The following is an 18,469-nucleotide window of genomic DNA, read 5'->3' as shown; positions in this document are numbered from 1 at the left end:
AACTTGAACGGATGGACAAAGTTAGCATTGATAAAGAGGAGCTTGCAGTACAGTTGGCCACTAAGGAATCCAGAAAGAAGAAAAGAAGAAAGAACATCAAGAGGGTGATATACAGTATAGTGCAGGGTGCTTCTGAGTGATTAAAAATAAAAACAATTAAGCATATATTAAGTGAGTTACATTTTCCTTTGCATTTTTCCCTAAATCTCAAAAACCACTTGGAGTAGAATATTGCAATTTTCGAGGAGTAATAATATACATATCCTTGGTCTACTGAACTAAAAGAAGAACATATTGTTACGTATAATTAAAATTATTTGCGATAACGTACAAAAAAATCAGACAAAATTTTAACTGTGTAATTAAAAAATTGTATTTCCGAAAGCAATTGTATTTCCGAAATCCAATTATTATAGTTCAGAGTTTAATGTCCCGTAAAAGTTTCATGTCAATGGCTACAGTGAAGCAAAGTCACTTAATTTAATGTTGTGGGGATAGGGCGTTCTAAGTCCCGTTAAGGACATCACTGACCGCATAGGAAAAATCTTGAAAAAGCGAAACATCGCGGTAGTATACAAAGCACCCGGAAGATACAAGATCACATAAAGTCGGCCAAGGATGCTTTCCAATCGCTACAAAAAGAAGTGAGCCGTGGTAAAAATTGCTGTTTTGAAGAGCGCGCCGCAGCGCGTAGGGTGAAGCAGTCTCCCTCCGTTTCTGGCGGTGGCGCCGCTGGGGCAATCACAGCTTTGGTGTGTCCCTCTGTTGGGAAAGGGTAAACGTTGCGTGTTCATGTGCATTTAAGGGGGCTATGAGCTCGCCAGTCGGCATCTAGAGGGTTGGATCCTCTCCTTCGAAAGCGTCAGATTTCAAAGCCTGAGCTACGCTCAGGGTGGAATCTCCGTCTTCAAAGATTGTGTCTGTCTGTCTGTCTGCCTGCCTGCCGCTTGCTGCTGTAGCTGTTCGTCCGTCCGCCTGTCTGCTCGCTGTCCGCCGTCGTCGTAACCGCTGCCGGCGCCGCCGCCGCCGCTGCCTGCTGTTCGTCTGTCTGTTCGCCGCCGACCATCGCCGCCGCCGCCGCCGCCGCCGCCTGCTGCACGTCCGTCTGTCCATCGCCGTGCGTCTGCAACGAGTACTCCCCCTCCCTCTCACCCACAGTCACTTCCTGGAGTCCCGCCCCTGGCCTCCCTCCTTACACCTCCCTTTCCCTTCCCCCACTTACTCATCGCCCTACCTCCTCCCTGCTGTATACCCACACCTCTACACCCATCCTCCAGCCTCCACACCCTCCACAGTTCCCACTACTACCCCCATCCTCACATACACCTCTGTTGCCACCTCTGCTGCCGCCTCCTGGGTGGTCGGCTTCCCCTCTCTCACCCACCCCGTCGCTTCGTCATCTGCATCTCCCACACGCACCGCGTCGAGCCGAGCCACTGTCGCCACCACTGAACCGGCTGCCTCTCCCAGCGCCTCCACTACGCCACAGGGATCTGCCACCCACCACATCCCTCTCCTCCCCGTCCCTCTCCCCTCCTCCCAGCCTCTGGTCTCCAAAAAACACCCAAAGCGCGTCATTACCGAGTCCGCTCCCGCCACTCCCCACAAGTCGACACCACCTCCCCCTCCTCCTGCCGTCTCCATGGACACCACCCCTCCTCCTGCCACCCGTACCTCCACCCCGATCCTCCCCACGTTTACCTGTCAACTCCCGATCCTAAGTTCCTCGACGCTCGTACCCTCACTGTGAAGATACGAAAGTACTTACCTGGTGTTCCCAGCTCCCAACTCATTCCCCGCCGGGACTTGGTCCTTATCGAGTCCCCGTACCCATCCTACCACACGGACCTCTTGCGAAAACTAACACGAGTTATGTTTAGCCCCCACACCTCTCTGACACCCTACCTTTCCACTACCACTCCACTTCAGCCCCAGCCTCCCCATCTCCCCATCGCCCCCCCCCCCCCACACCTACACCTCTGTAATCACCGCCCCATTTATTGACCATCTCCTCACCCAGTGTGCCCTGATATACCACCGACGCCACCCTGTCGAAACCTCCAAATCCCATCCCCAATCCTACCGTTGCCAGCGGTGCCTGATGTACAATGACCACCTGACTCCCAACTGCAAACCCCCCCCCCCTCACCTGTCCCCATTGCAAGGCCTCCCACTTTCTTAAGAACTGCCCCAACCTCGCTGTTCCTCCTTCCTGTAATACCTGCAATGGCCCCATTCCACCTACTCCCACTGAGCTTACAGTCCCAGTTCGTCCCGTCGATCCCCCTGTTCGTCCCAACAATTCCCTCTGTCCACCCCCCACGGCAGAGGGCATCATCCAGTTCCTTACCGTTGTACTCCAAAACATTCATCCTTTGCAGCGCCCCCACACCTTCCAACAAATCTCCCTTGTCGCTCGCTCCGTTTTCCACCTGAACACCTTCGCCACTTGCTCCCACAACCGAGCCCACTTTTCACCCACCTCGACACCCTAGTTTAAGTCTCTTCCCTTCCCTCTCTTCCCCTCATCATTCCCGCTATGGCGCGGAACATCGCATCCTCTTCCAGAACATTCACTCCTTCCGCTCCAACAAATACCTCCTCATGCACACCCTCTCCCACCATCAGGTCGAGAGCCTTCCTCTTGAACGAAACCTTTCTCCAGCCCCACCATTCTATCCTCTCCTCTCGCTATATCCTCCACCGCACTGACGCTCCTGGTCCTCGTGTGCAGGGTGCAGTCGCGATTGGCCACCTTAAGCTTATCTCCGTCCGGCCACAACCTCTCCTCAATGACCCCACTGGACACCTTATCCTTAGCGTCTTCTTCCCCTCCCTCACCATTACCTGTGCCACCATCTATGTCTGCTCCACTGCTCCTCTTCCTTATGACTTCATTTCACACATTGACCACACCTTCTCTACCTATGTGATTGTCACACTCCTGCTGCCCTTCGGCGGTGGCATCAGTTCCCCTCCACAATCCAAAGTGACCTTGTTCCCCTTTCCCCAGCACACCCGACCCGAAAGTGACACCACCCCCGATGTCATTGTCTCCGCCAACCTCCTTGGGCATGCTGTCGCTATCCTTGACCCCACAGGTAGCGATCACCTCCCTGTCCTTCTCACCATGACGTCTGCTCACCACCCCGTTCTGGCTCCGCACCCTGCACCCCCTCCCAAAGTCGTCCATGACCATCGCCATGCCAACTGGGATGCCTACCGGGACTCCATCTCCACTCAGGTCAAAAGCCACCCTCTTACCTATCGCCATTCTGACGACATCATCCACGCCTTGTCCTTCCTTCAGAAGGTAATTACTGACGCCGTGGAGGCCCATGCTCCTACTAAAACCATCCACCCACACCATCCCACTCTCCCACCGCGGGCTGTCCTCCTCCTCCATGAATCCCGCCGCCTCTATCGATCCTTCCTGTGCACCCGTGACAGGGATACACTCCAACACCACCCGCAACTACAGCGACATGCACGGAACCTTATTACAGCAACGAAACGCCGAGACTGGCGGCAGACCTGCACACGACTAACCCTCCCTATCAACTCCTCCAAGTACTGGTCGGCCTTCCATCGCCTTACTGGTTCCCTTTCCACTCCCCACTACCCCGTTCTCCATAACGATCGCACCCTTCCTGACAACCTCAGTAAGGCCAACCACTTCACTTCCCACCTTTCCGAGGTCTTCTCCATCCCCGATGATCCCCACTTTGATTATTCTCTTTTCCCCACCGTCATGGAACGTGCCGATACCTCGGTCGCTCCACTTGCTCCTAGTCTCCAGTACTTGGGGCGGTTGCCCCCCTCCGACATAAACACTCCCATCACAGCACAAGACATTAAACTTACCCTTCGGTCCAAATGCAACACGGCCCCTGGTCACGACTGTCACCTACCGTCACTTCGAGAAAGCCCCGATTCCTTTCTGACTGTCCTCGCCCATCTCTATAGTGTCATCCTCTCTACTGGCTTCTACCCTGACCTGTGGAAGACCTCCCGCATCCTCTTATTCCTCAAAGCCACCAAACCCTCTTCTGCTGCCTCTTCCTTTCATCCCATCAGCCTCACCTCCGTCTTCAGTAAGGTCTTTGAATCCATCCTCTCCCACCGTATCCATCAGCACCTTGCTCAACACCGCCTCCTCCACCTTACCCAGTGTGGCTTTCGACCCTCCTTCTCTGCTGAAGACCAACTCCTCAACCTTGTTCACCTTCTGTCCCTCCAGCTCAAGTCACGCCACTCCGCCATTTTTGTTTCCCTTGACCTCCTATGACCGTGTATGGCATCCCGGTGTCCTCTTTAAACTCCAAACCTAAGCCCTGCCTATCAATTTTGTCCATCTGGTCGCTTCGTTCCTTTCTCACCGTCCTTCCTATATCACCCTCCACAACACCAACTCCCATATCTTTTATCCAACAGCTGGCGTCCCCCAGGGTTCTGTCCTCTCCCCTCTCCTTTATCTCTTGTATACAGCTGATATGCCCAAGCCACACCCACCAGTCCACCTTCTCCAGTATGCTGATGACACAGCCTTCCTGGCTCTCTATCCTACCCTTCAACGGTCTCAACCTACCCTCCAAACCCATCTTAACCAGTTCACCACTTGGTGTAACCAGTGGTTCCATCTCAACCTCTCCAAAACCCAGGCAATCATCATAGGCCGCACCACTCGCTCCTTTCACCTCCATGATTTCTACCTCACCCTTTATGGTCGTCCCATCCAGCTCACCCTCACCCTGAAATACCTTGGCCTCACCCTCGACCGACACCTCACCGGGACCCCTCATCTCCAGACCATCCAGCAGAAAGCCCATTCCTGCCTCCGCCTTCTGAAACTCCTGTCTGGCCGGACATGGGGATTGCATCCTTCTACCATCCTCCACACCTACAAATCCCTCATCCGTCCTATCCTCTGTTATGCCAGCGTTGCCTGGATCTCCATCCCCACCCGCTTTTACAAGACCCTCCAAATCCTCGAATGCCATGCGCTCCGCTTTGCCTTCAATATCCACTTTCCTTCCCCCACATAGCTCCTGTATGAACTGATCCCCTTCCCCCACCTCCTCCTGTTCTTCCAACATCTCCGCATCCTTTACATTGTCTGCAGGCTTGATCCCCCTCACCCTCTGGTTTCCTCCTTCCTCTCCACCCCCCTCCCATTGCCACGCCTCTATCGCTGTATACCTCCCTCTCTCCACCTCCACACCCTCCGTCTCCTTCATCAGGGCAATTTCCAACGACTCCCCCTCTCGGAAGACGAACTTCGCCGTGACATCTACCCTTCCTTCCAACTATAACCTGGCCTTGTTCCCCCCCCCCCCTCCCTAGGGCCCCCTTTTTCCTCTTTCCTCCATCCCCCAGATCGGATTTTCCTCCTCCCCCCCCTTCCCTAAGACCCTGCACCCCATACTTGCCTCTTTCCTTCCCACCTCCCTCTTTACCTGGCCCTCTTCAGCGCGCCTCCCCGCTCATCTCCCCCATCTCTTCCCCCATCTCTCAGCGCCTGGTAGATCCTCTGTTTTGATCATCGTCAGTGTGTGCCACATCAGTGTTGTGTTTAGTGCTGTTTCTCCTGTGCTTCAAGAGCTGTGATTCTAATTGTGTACTGCCTTGAGGTTCGCCATCAGTGTTATGTTATATGCTATGCCACCTGTCGATACTTTTATGCTCCAGACATACTTACCTTGTGTTCTTTTAATCGTCACAGTGTGTGGCTTTTTGTGTGTGCTACTTTTAAACATTTTTTTATCTCCATTTTAGTAGGCCCGTTTTTTGTCTACTGCCTTCCATGATGTTCCCCCTTTTTTATATCTATGTTCACCATGTTCTCTCCTTTGTTATTTTTAAATGTCTTCTATTGTTTGTTCTATGTCCTTCGGCTGAAAAGCAGCGCATATGCTGCTGCCAGCGCACCCCGATGGGGAATTGAAATACAATAAAGGAAAAAAAATCGCCAGTCGGTGAGTTGGTCAGCCGTGTCAGTGTGGGGCAGTCAGTATGTTCTAGTATGTGTTAGGCCGCCAGTCTGCTCGAGTTGATTCAGGCAATGGTCATTGACGGTTGGATCGATCGGTTGGTCGGTCGCGCACTGAGACACGAGATGACTTGTCCGCCTTGAGAGTCGGCGCATGTGAGGTCGCCACGTGAGTCCAGTTGGCCGCGCCGTATAGCGAGGGGTAGTGGCTTCGCGGCCGACACGAGAGCAACAGGAGTCAACCCACGACATCGGTATGGCCGGCGAGAGCTGCGACGCCGTGAGACGGGTGATCGGCGCGCCTTCGTGAGTCCGTTGAAGCGGCTAGCAGCAGACGGTTCGGGAGAGCGTTTTGCAACAGGTCTTCACGAGACATCGTAGTTTTTTAGAAGTTAAGTGATCCGTGATATGTTGTTTCATTTACTTGTTAAATTCTATTTGTTTTCTTGGTCAGTCTCTCGTCCCCAGCTTGCTCTTCTGTCTCTCGTCCGCATTTCTTAGGCAGTTAGTGTCTGTCAGTCTGTCTGTCTGTCGGTCTGCCGTACGTTAATAGCTGCCTCTATCAGGTTTGTTGGATTCGGTGTTAACGAATTTATTGCTTGGAGTGTAACGGCCGAATCCCTGAAATATGATTTTATCTTGCCTATCATCTTGAGAGGCGGTATGTGTGTAATGTAGAGAATGTTTGGCCAAGCTTGCGTATTTTATGTAAGACTGCATTTCATGGGTTTTTATTTAAATGATCATTTTAGTATATAAAGTTGACCCCCTTCCACCGTAAGACCTTTTTTTAAAAAATGAAGCTGCATCTTCGGTGGCAAGTTAATTTTTTAATGTTAGTGTTTAGTACCATCTCCATCCCTCCTACGGGGTGCATAGTTTATGCGCTTGTGTGAGTTGTTAAAATTATTAGTTTAAAGTAATCTGATGTGTTGCAGATTTGCACCAGTGGAGTCTTTCAGAGGTTGTTGTGAGCGGTCGTGACTACGGCCGTGGCAAAAGGGAGGGGCAAGGTTCTTAGCCCGAAGGCTCGTACAGACAAAAATTTGTTCTTTTTGCCACTGAATAAATTGCAACTTGATATTTAGACGATGGTTTCTGATTATAATTTTAAATCTGTTTTTTAAAAAAAAGGCTTTTAGGAATAAAATTTCCATTTGTTGAAAGAAATTTGATTTGTTTAATGAATTACCCACTGGCAACTATTTCCATGCTCACATAGTGTGATTAAATGTGTTAATGTTCTTGATGAATCGTTATTAGATGAAGCAAATTTTAAAAAAAAAAAAGTTTTTGAAAGTAAATTGACGGTTCAAGAAGGAATTTATAAGGTTTCGTGTAGTTGTGGGGAGGTGTTCGTGGGTATTACGAAAGGAACAGTCATAAAACGGCTGGAAGAGCACAGGTTGCTCCCCGCCTGGAGGCGACTGACCTGCGCAGGGCGAGAGGTCCAGGGTGCCCTTCTCGAGGCAGGTCTGCTGGGTAGGGCAGTAGCAGTGGTGCTCCGGGTTGCCCTTCATGTCGGGCAGCTCGGCCGTGTACCTGTTGCCGGGCACGCCCATGTACTCCGCCTTGCGCTCCCAGTTCGCGCCCAGAGACCTGCAACATTGCAAATACTGTTATAAATGCAGGACGACGCCTAAAAACGGATTCGATGGTTCAAAGCAGATATTCATCTATAGAATGGACGGGAATGCCACCGACTTAAACTGGGACACTGTTGAGCGATATTTTCTTACTATTTTAATGTGTCTCGTGGTCACAACAATAAAAATGGCTTCAAAATAGCTGGTTAGTAGCGAAATAATAGTCACAGGGTGTTTCAGGACCCCTTTTTTTATTCATTAAGCATTTCTTGTTCTGCCCGCATTCAGATGAGTTCGTCCAGTCCCAAGAAAAAAAATTAATAACGATTTGATTAAGCAATACTTGTCAGATAAAATGAACGGAGAACAACTGTCACTTCACGAAATTAGAAGCATCAGATTTTAAGCATTGGGAAACCCTCGTGGAGGATGTTTGTGAAGGGACTAGAGATAAGTCGCATAAGATCAATACACGTGCATTAAGACATTATTTGAACCGCAGTCAGACGACAACAGAAGTTTTCTGTATGTTACGTAAAGTAGGGACATCCAGTAGCCCATCAGATCATCGATTAAACACGTGATGGCGCTATTTGAGACTGCGCCTAGGGATACAAGCCCTGAAGCCAATGGAAGTTTTCTAGTGTACGTATGTGGGAACATCGAGCAGAAACCTCTAGGAGAAATCAAACATTAAAGTATATACATGTCAGGGGAGCCAGCTAAAGGAAATATCCTGAACGGCTATTATCGAGGGTCATCCGCCAACTTAGACAGTATATAAGCCAGAGATAAAATGAGAGGAAGTAGTCCGATGGAGGGGACCGATGGAGGGGTCCGATGGAGGGGTCCGATGGAGGGGTCCCATGGAGGGGACCGATGGAGGGATCCAAGAGCAGTAGTACACCAGGCAGCAGCAACACGAGTATGCATAAGTAATATTCGCAGTGAGAAGTCGGTGATCAGATCTGGAGATACACACATCAACTGCAAGATAAGTAATCATTATCTATTCTGGGGAATAGCTCTGAACATAGACAATCTGTCTCAAAGAACAGCTAGCATAAGTAGCTTCGTAATTACCAAGAACAATTTACAGAATAGTAATTATCTCTTGCAAGCTTAGGCGAGTGGCCTGTTGATAAGAATAAATTGAGTTTGAGAAGTAATACACAATGGGGTTAGGAACTGGCAACTCTTTTATAAGTTATCAAAGAGAATGAAGGTATTACTTAAATAAATAGTGAACTCTTCAGCATTCCCAAGCTGCCATTATTCTTAAAAGATTACTACCGTAACCAATAACCACCCAGTCTACCTCGGAGAGCTTTCTCCCTCTCATCTCTGACAAATAAAGGTGGACACTCAAACAACCCTCAGATTGTCGTCAAAGTTCCTATCGCACTACGAAACTATGCTGGGACGCGACACTTGGTGAGAAATATATTATGCTAAAATCGTGCAAAATCACACACGTGTATAAATGGAGCCCCTATACTAAATCACCACATAGCAAGAAGGCATTTAAGACGTAATGCATACCCTTTGATACAAAGTGAACATGCAACTTCGACAAAGTTGCCAAGTAACGTCAAAAGCGACACGAGTTTTACAATTGCACACACCAAATTAGATTTCAACAAAACATGTGTGCTACTAACAGCCGAGTGACATAGCCGGCGGCCGTTACCGCTTAAGAGAACTGCATAGAACAGCCAAAGAAAGTGATATAGGCATACGTATTCAAATACAGAGATATGTATACAGGCAGAATATGGCGCTGCGGTCGTCAACAACTGTATAAGACAACAAGTGTCTGGCGCAGTTGCTAGATCGGCTACTGCTGCTACAGTGGCAGGTTATCAAGATTTAAGTGAATGAACGTCGGTATAGTGAGCGTATGAGTGACTGGACGCAGCATCTCTCAGGTAGAGATGAAGTGGAGATTTTCGCGTACGTCACTTTCACGTGGGTACTGTGAATATCAGGAATCGCGCAAAAGATCAAATCTCCGACACCGTTTCTGCCGGGAAAAAATCATGCGCGAACGGGACCAACCACGGCAGTTTTCAATTCTGGCCCATCAACAAGTGTCAACGTGCGAAACAATCAACGAAACAGCACCGATATGGGCTTTTGGAGCCGAAGGCTCGCTCGTGTACCCCTGATGAATGCTTGGTACAAAGCTTTACGCCTCGCCTGGTCCTGTCAACACTGACATTGGACTGTTGATAACTGGAAACAGGACGGTGATCATCTGCATCCATTCGCGTCCATTGTGCATTCCGTCGCATTTAGGCAATTCCAGCAGGACAAATGCGACCCCCCACACTGATTTTCATCCAATTTGTTCTCAGCTAATACTCGCACTTTCCTTTCAACAGTACCTGAGTAGATTTTACCTACAAGGCTGATTAAAGAGATACCTCTGTAGTTGTTACAATCTTTTATGTTTCCATGTTTAAAGATTAGTGTGATTACTGCTTTCGTCCAGTCCTATTGAACCTGTACCGACTCCCACGCCATTTCAATTGTCCTGTGTAGCCTTTGAAGGCCTGACATTCCGACTTAATTTCATCCACCCCAGCCGCTTTATTGCACTGCAATCTATTGACCATTTTCTCCACTTCCTCAAATGTGATCCTGTTTCCATCATCATTCCTATCGCATTGTACATCGAAATCTCAAACGTTACTGATCGTAGTTTCACGTACATTGAACAACTCTTCAAAATATTCCCTCCATCTGCCCAAGGCATCCACAGGATTCACCAGCAGTTTTCCTGAACTGTCCAAAATACTTTTTATTTCCTTCTTACCTCCCTTTCTAAGACTGCTAATTACACTCCAGAATGGTTTTCCAGCAGCTTGACCCAAAGTCTCCAACCTGTTTCCAGGGTCTTCCCAAGATTTCTTCTTGGATGCTGCAATGATCTGTTTAGCTTTGTTTCTCTCTTCAACATCACCTTCTCTGTCTACCTGAGTTCTAGTATGTAGCCATTTTTGATACGCCTTCTTTTTCCTTTTACAGGCTGCCTTGACTGTGTCATTCCACCAAGCTATTTGCTTCATCCTACCTTTACACACTACTGTTCCAAGACATTATTTAGCCACTTGTAGTACTGTTTCCCTGTACCTTGTCGATTCCTTTTACAATTACTGTAATTGACTACATTCAACTAACTGGTACCTTCCTGAGATCACTGTTATGTACTTGTGCCTGATTTCCTTATTCTGAAGTTTCTCCACTCTTATCCTCCTACATATGTCCCTGACCTCCTGCACTTTCTGCCTCACAATCCCAATTTCATTGCAGATTAAATAATGATCAGTGTCATCAAAGAATCCCCTGAATACACGTGTGTCCCTAACAGCCTTCCTGAATTCCTGATCTGTTATTATATAGTCAATGACAGATCTGGTTCCCCTGCCTTCCCAAGTATACAGGTGAATGTTCTTATGTTTAAAAAAGGAGTTTGTGATTACTAAGCCCTTACTGGTACAGAAATACAACAGTGGTTTCCCGTTCCTGTTGGCCTCCACATCCTCTCCAAATTTACCCACAACCTTTTCATACCCTTCTGTTCGATTTCCAATCCTGGTATTAAAATCACCCAAGAGCAGAATACTGTCTCTGTCCTTTACTGTAACAACTACATCACTGAGTGCCTCATAAAAACTATCTATCTTATCTTGATCTGTCCCTTCACAATGCGAATATACTGACACAATCCTAATTTTCTTGCTAGACACTGTCAAATCCATCCAGATCAGTCGTTCGTTTACATACCTGTTTGCAACTACGCTGGGTTCCATTTCTTTCCTGCTGTAAAGCCCTACACCCCATTGTGCTATTCCTGCTTTGATCCCTGACAGTTAGACCTCGTATTCTCCCACCTCCTCTTCTTTCTCACCCCTTACCCGAATGGTACTAACAGCTAAAACGTACAACCCCACCTTACTTGCAGCCTCTGCCAGCTCTACCTTCTTCCCAGAGTAGCCCCCATTGATATTCATAGCTCCCCATCTCGTTACCATTCGTTTGCCGAGTAGTATCTTAGGAGTCCCTGGTTTGTCAATTAGAGATGGGACTCCGTCACCTGCAAAGGTCCGAGGCATTTAGCTCTGATTGTTGCCAGCATCATATTTAAAGTACCAGGGCATCAGGTTGCTAGCCTTACTTGCTCCAGGTCCCATTGAGTTTTACGCCTAACGGTTGAGGGACTAACCGGTGGATTTGGTAGTCTTTGCCGTCTGAACACAAAGGTGACCACGACTCAGAATATGTCCGAGACGCCCAGCCTCATTCCAAAGTAACTGGTATCCAGACTGTAAGGACCACTTACTTGGCCACTCATATGTTGCCTGCAGTTCAGGAACTAGGACATGACAACAGGAAACCACACCATGAACCACATGTAAGGTGTCAGGCAAATCCAACACCTTCGTTGAAAACCCTGACATGATAAGCAAATCTAGTAGTATGTCACATAGTTCCGAATAAATCGTGACATTAAATTAACCAAAGTAATACGAGTAACGAGTGAGCAAATGGAATACTACAGACTAACACAAGAATGCCTAAATCCCACCGTGAGACAGACGCAGTTCCGAGGGGAGAAACGAGAACAGAAGCCGAGAGCAGAACCGTGTTAAGCTAGAAGGCCCTACGATAAGGGACGGACTGGACACACACGTCGCCAGCCTGCCGCTAAGACCACACCATCCGCAAGTTTTAGCGTGAGACTTTATCGCGTCTCTGTTACGTCAAAGACCACCCCCCAGCCCATGTTAAAAGCTAGAGCCCTCCAGAGAAACAGTATATATCTTACGATAATACAAAAAGCGCCACACCACTCGCAAGATTTAGTGTGAGACTTTTCGCGTCTCTGTTACGTTAGGACCACCCGCCAGCCCATGTTAAAAGATAGAGCACTCCAGAAGAACAGTATAGATCTTACGATAACGCTAAAAGGACCACACCAGCTGTAAGTTTTAGCGTGAGACTTTTTCGTGTCTCTGTCACGTTGCAAACTTTAAAAACAGTGCCCCACGACGAAAAGTATAACGTTTCTAATTGGATAGACAGAATTTTTGTAGGCGGAGCTTAAGAATAACATTGAGACCCTGATTGGTCAGATGAAAACACAGCCAGATAGTTTTTTTTAAAAAACCAACTTCGGTAAATGGTAGTAAGGAGAAGTTAGGAGAAGAGTTGCTTCCGAGACAGCGAGGTGAATGGAGCTGTGCTGCCCGGCGCCCCCTGAAGAACACCGACAAGGTAATGAATGCAGGCAATGCCGCGTAACAGCGCATAAAGCTTCACCCAGAACTGCAGAAGTCTCAGTTGTTACACCTCATTTTTGCGTAATACTAGTGTCGATCGTCAATTAAAGCTCATGGTGTTCACATTTGCCACTTGAAGTAAAAATCTGAAACGCGATGATTTTTCTTTTATATAGTTATTGAGAAACCACATCAGCCACTGTAATTTACGACAAGTTAGATAAGTAATTAAAGATAATTGAGGGTCACTGTAGACCATTTTGATAGTTTTCTCTTTTGTGAAACTTAATTTAAACCTAGATTATAGATGTTATATGCCATAGGTCATCCTTCGATCCATTGTAGAACTTGGAAACCCATTCAGGGAATATTCGTTCACATATTTGTTGAACGCAGTTGGTTTTTACCATCCTGTATTAAAACATTTTCTTTTATCAATAGTGGAATTTATAAACAATGTTTTGTGAGTAGAATAAAACTTCCAATGGTAAACTTAACTGCTTTTTCGACGTTATTTTACCAGCTAACTAAAAATAGGAAAGCCTTGAACCCCTTCCACAAAATTTAGTTAGTATTAAGATTCTTTTACAGGGAGTGCAGTGGAGCTGACGCTGAAATCATTAAGTATTCGGTTTTATCATCGCTAGTCTCACTGAACTCTTCTGAATTTTACATGTCATGTGTGGTCTGGCGTCTCCTTACCAGCAACAGGTCCCAGGTTCAAACTAGTTAATTCCCTAAAAAACACGCTCAGAGCGTCGTTGCGCGAAAGTGGTAGGGAGACACGATATAGAACAAACCGACACCACCATGAATGTTAGACACATACATACAAAGTATGTGAGCGTAGCCACCCTACAGCCTGGATCTCGCATCTTCCGAGTTCCACCTGTCTGGCCCAAAGAAAGATGCACCCCACATGAAGCAGTACGTGGACGACGCTGATGGTACTGATGCAGCAAGATGCTCCGACTTTGATTTGTAGACCATGCGGGCATACAGGACCTCCCGGGAAGGAGGCGTAAGGCCGTCGCATTGAATGGAGATTGTGTTGCCAAAAAGGGTTTTGTAGACATAAGAGTGGGGAGTAAGATGGTGTACTGGAATTCTAAATAAAACGAACCTGTTTTCAGAAAAAATGTTGTTTTACTTATTGAACACCCCTCGTAGAATGGAACGGTATCCCATCAGGTCCATTGCGTTTTGTGGTTGGGATGGTTTTGAGGAACGAGTGAAACGATAGACAGCGAGCTGTGGTTCGTTTAGTCGAGAGCTCATGCGTCGTCTTCTGTTTCTCTGTAAAGGTTTTCTCGAGTTTCACGCAAAACTTAATGCTGCCGCGTTGCTCCTCTAACTCTGCTATCTGGAAATACGCCAACTGTGCCACACAGGTTTCTACTCAGTACAGCACTGAACAATAACTATCAGTCATACAACAACGAAACTTCCGGCAGTTACACATTAAATACACGCGTGGGTAGATATGCCAGCCCCAGATCAGTCCAACACATCTTTGGAGAGAAATTACGAATGTTCCGGAATTTTTTGAACAGACCTCGTATTGGAAGAATTTGCCCTCAATCAGGTCATCACCATAATCGCTGACTACGGTGAACCACGATAAGGCCCACGCACAGTTCATCGCTGTAGGCAACACGACACCATTCATCAGCAGTCCATGTTCCCCTGTCATGGCATCGCTCCAAATGCGGCCGTTTGTGCTATGATGTTAACAGCAGCCTATGGACAGGACTGCATTTCTCTAGCCCCCCTACGGACAGTCTAGAATCAATGATGTTGCAGGGAAACAATTACTTGTTCCCGGATGGGACGCGCAGATGTCAAGGAACTATTATATACACTCCTGGAAATTGAAATAAGAACACCGTGAATTCATTGTCCCAGGAAGGGGAAACTTTATTGACACATTCCTGGGGTCAGATACATCACATGATCACACTGACAGAACCACAGGCACATAGACACAGGCAACAGAGCATGCACAATGTCGGCACTAGTACAGTGTATATCCACCTTTCGCAGCAATGCAGGCTGCAATTCTCCCATGGAGACGATCGTAGAGATGCTGGATGTAGTCCTGTGGAACGGCTTGCCATGCCATTTCCACCTGGCGCCTCAGTTGGACCAGCGTTCGTGCTGGACGTGCAGACCGCGTGAGACGACGCTTCATCCAGTCCCAAACATGGTCAATGGGGCACAGATCCGGAGATCTTGCCGGCCAGGGTAGTTGACTTACACCTTCTAGAGCACGTTGGGTGGCACGGGATACATGCGGACGTGCATTGTCCTGTTGGAACAGTAAGTTCCCTTGCCGGTTTAGAAATGGTAGAACGATGGGTTCGATGACGGTTTGGATGTACCGTGCACTATTCAGTGTCCCCTCGACGATCACCAGAGGTGTACAGCCAGTGTAGGAGATCGCTCCCCACACCATGATGCCGGGTGTTGGCCCTGTGTGCCTCGGTCGTATGCAGTCCTGATTGTGGCGCTCACCTGCACGGCGCCAAACACGCATACGACCATCATTGACACCAAGGCAGAAGCGTCTCTCATCGCTGAAGACGACACGTCTCCATTCGTCCCTCCATTCACGCCTGTCGCGACACCACTGGAGGCGGTCTGCACGATGTTGGGGCGTGAGCGGAAGACGGCCTAACGGTGTGCGGGACCGTAGCCCAGCTTCATGGAGACGGTTGCGAATGCTCCTCGCCGATACCCCAGGAGCAACAGTGTCCCTAATTTGCTGGGAAGTGGCGGTGCGGTCCCCTACGGCCTGCGTAGGATGCTACGGTCTTGGCGTGCATCCGTGCGTCGCTGCGGTCCGGTCCCAGGTCGACGGGCACGTGCACCTTCCGCCGACCACTGGCGACAACATCGATGTACTGTGGAGACCTCACGCCCAACGTGTTGAGCAATTCGGCGGTACGTCCACCCGGCCTCCCGCATGCCCACTATACGCCCTCGCTCATAGTCCGTCAACTGCACATACTGTTCACGTCGACGCTGTCGCGGCATGCTACCAGTGTTAAAGACAGCGATGGAGCTCCGTATGCCACGGCAAACTGGCTGACACTGACGGCGGCGGTGCACAAATGCTGCGCAGCTAGCGCCATTCGACGGCCAACATGGCGGTTCCTGGTGTGTCCGCTGTGCCGTGAGTGTGATCATTGCTTGTACAGCCCTCTCGCAGTGTCCGGAGCAAGTATGGTGGGTCTGACACACCGGTGTCAATGTGTTCTTTTTTCCATTTCCAGGAGTGTACTTTGTACAGCAGTCATCATCACTTGGGGTGCTTAGACTTAGTGAACCAGAACCTTGGAGACGATATGCCTGAACTCACGTTCCCATACAATATAACACCTGGCCACTGTCACACCCAAATGTCCGAAAAATTTAGATATTGAACGACTCGGCAAGCCGTCCAAATAGAGACCCACGATGAAGTCCCATTTAAAGTATGTCAATTGCGAATAACGCTGTCAGACACTAATATGCACCATCTCCGTGTTCTTCACACTGTCCACTAAACGTCTGATGCTGTTCACCATCCTTATATACCCTAAAACATTATGGCCGTACTGCACCACTGGACGGAAAGTAGCAGCTGCGGAACGAAAAAATTACAATCTGGTGCATAGGATGCCTTTGACCCCACAACACAAATGGGTGCGTTTCGAGTCGTGCTGTGAATGGGAGCCATGGACGCTGATGAATGGCTTCACATAACGTTCAACGTGAACTGCTGATCTGCCCTACTGCACATGAGTATTGTTGACGACTATGGCGGCAGCCTAGGTGGAGTTCTCATTCCAGTGGTTCAAATGGGTCTGAGCACTATGCGACTTAACATCTGAGGTCATCAGTCCCGTAGACTTAGAACTACTTAAACGTAACTAAGGGCAGCACACACATCCATGCCCGAGGCAGGATTCGAACCTGCGACCGTAGCAGCCATGTGGTTGCGGACTGAAGCGCCTAGAACCGCTCCGCCACCGTGGCCGGCAGCGTTTTTCATTCTTGAAATGTTTTGGAGAGGCGTGGTAAGCCATGAGGTGTGGTTTCAGGTTACAGTTGTTAGTGATTGAGGGAACTCTGTCTGCACAACATTAGTTCATGGAAGCACTGCGTCCTCGTGTGTTACCTCTCAAGTGGCAGTATCGTGGCGCCATCTTTTTGACAGGACATTGCTCGTCCACCCATGGCACGTTGCTCTATGAAATGTCTGCTTGATGCTGAGGTATTCCCATGGCCAGCATGATCCTCAAATCTGTCCTAAATGAAGCATGTGCTCGACTACCTCATACAATAACTCCATCTCGATGCCAGTACTAGGGATATCGCGGAACACTTCAATAGTTCTGGACCAGCCTACTTCAGAAAAATCCTTTATAGCACCCTTCCCAACCGAATCAGTACACAATTCCAGGTCAGACGGGCTGCAACGTCATATTGATAAGTGGGCTTGTAAGGTGTCAGGAAAATCCAACACCTTACATGAAAACCCTGACATGATAAGCAAATCCAGTAGTATGTCACATAGCTCCGAATAAATCGTGACATTAAATTAACCAAAGTAATACGAGTAACGAGTGGGCAAATGGAATGCCACAGACTAACACAAGAATACCTAAATGCATGTCGTACCTTCCCACCGTGAGGCAGACGCAGTTCCGAGGGGAGAAACGAGGGCAGAATCCGAGAGCAGAACCGTGTTAAGCTAGAAGGCCCTACGATAAGGGACAGACGGGCCAGCCTACCTGTACAACTACACAACCCGCACGTTTTAGCGTCAGGCTTTTTCGCGTCTCTGTTACGTTAAGGACCACCGCCCAGCCCATGTTAAAAGCTAGAGCTCTCCAGAAAAACAGTATAGATCTTACGATAACACAAAAAGGACCACACTATCTGCAGGTTTTAGCGTGAGACTTTTTAGCGTCTCTGTTACGTTGCAAACTTTAAAAACATTGCCCCACCACGAAAAGTATAACGTTTCTCATTGGATAGACAGAATTTTTGTAGGCGGAGCTTAAGGTTAACATTGAGACCCTGATTGGTCAGATAGTTTTTTTAAACTAACTTCGGTAAATTGTAGTAAGGAGAAGTTAGAGGAGAGTTAGTTCCGAGACGGCTAGCTGGATGGCTGGTGCGCCGGCCGCTGTCGCCCTGACGCTGCCTAAACACCGACAAGGTAATGAACGCACGCGATGCCGCATTTTTGAGCGCATAAGGCTTCACTCAGAACTGCAGAAGTCTGTTACACCCCTTTTTTGCCTAATACTAGTGTTGATCGTTAATTAAAACTCAAGGTGTTCAAATTTGCCACTTGAAGAAAAGATCTGAAACGCGATGATTTTTCTTTTATATAGTTATTGAGAAGCCACATCAGCCACTGTAATTTACGACAAGTTTAATAAGTAATTAAAGATAATTGAGGGTCACTGTAGACCATTTTGATAGTTTTCTATTTTTGTGAAACTTAAATTAAACCTAGATTATAGATGTGATATGCCATAGGTCATCCTTCGATCGATTGTAGAACTTGGAAACCCATTCAGGGAGTATTCGTTCACATATTTGTTGAACGCAGT

The 18,469-nt window shown here is 48.1% G+C and overlaps 1 protein-coding gene across 1 annotated transcript in view; it reads right to left on the bottom strand.

The window, feature by feature from the left end:
• Positions 1–18,469, bottom strand: part of LOC126291720 (sensory neuron membrane protein 1-like) — a 210,783-nt gene that overhangs the window by 62,869 nt on the left and 129,445 nt on the right. Inside the window, exon 7 of the mRNA XM_049985376.1 lies at positions 7,422–7,588. Within this exon, the coding sequence (XP_049841333.1) occupies positions 7,422–7,588 (167 nt within the window). The remainder of the gene's footprint in view (positions 1–7,421; positions 7,589–18,469) is intronic.

The sequence above is a fragment of the Schistocerca gregaria genome, chromosome 9 (assembly GCF_023897955.1).
Source record: "Schistocerca gregaria isolate iqSchGreg1 chromosome 9, iqSchGreg1.2, whole genome shotgun sequence".
In the NCBI taxonomy this organism is placed as follows: Eukaryota; Metazoa; Arthropoda; class Insecta; order Orthoptera; family Acrididae; genus Schistocerca; species Schistocerca gregaria.
The sequence above is the reverse complement of the archived record's forward strand: the minus strand, read 5'-3'. Positions and strand labels throughout refer to the sequence as shown.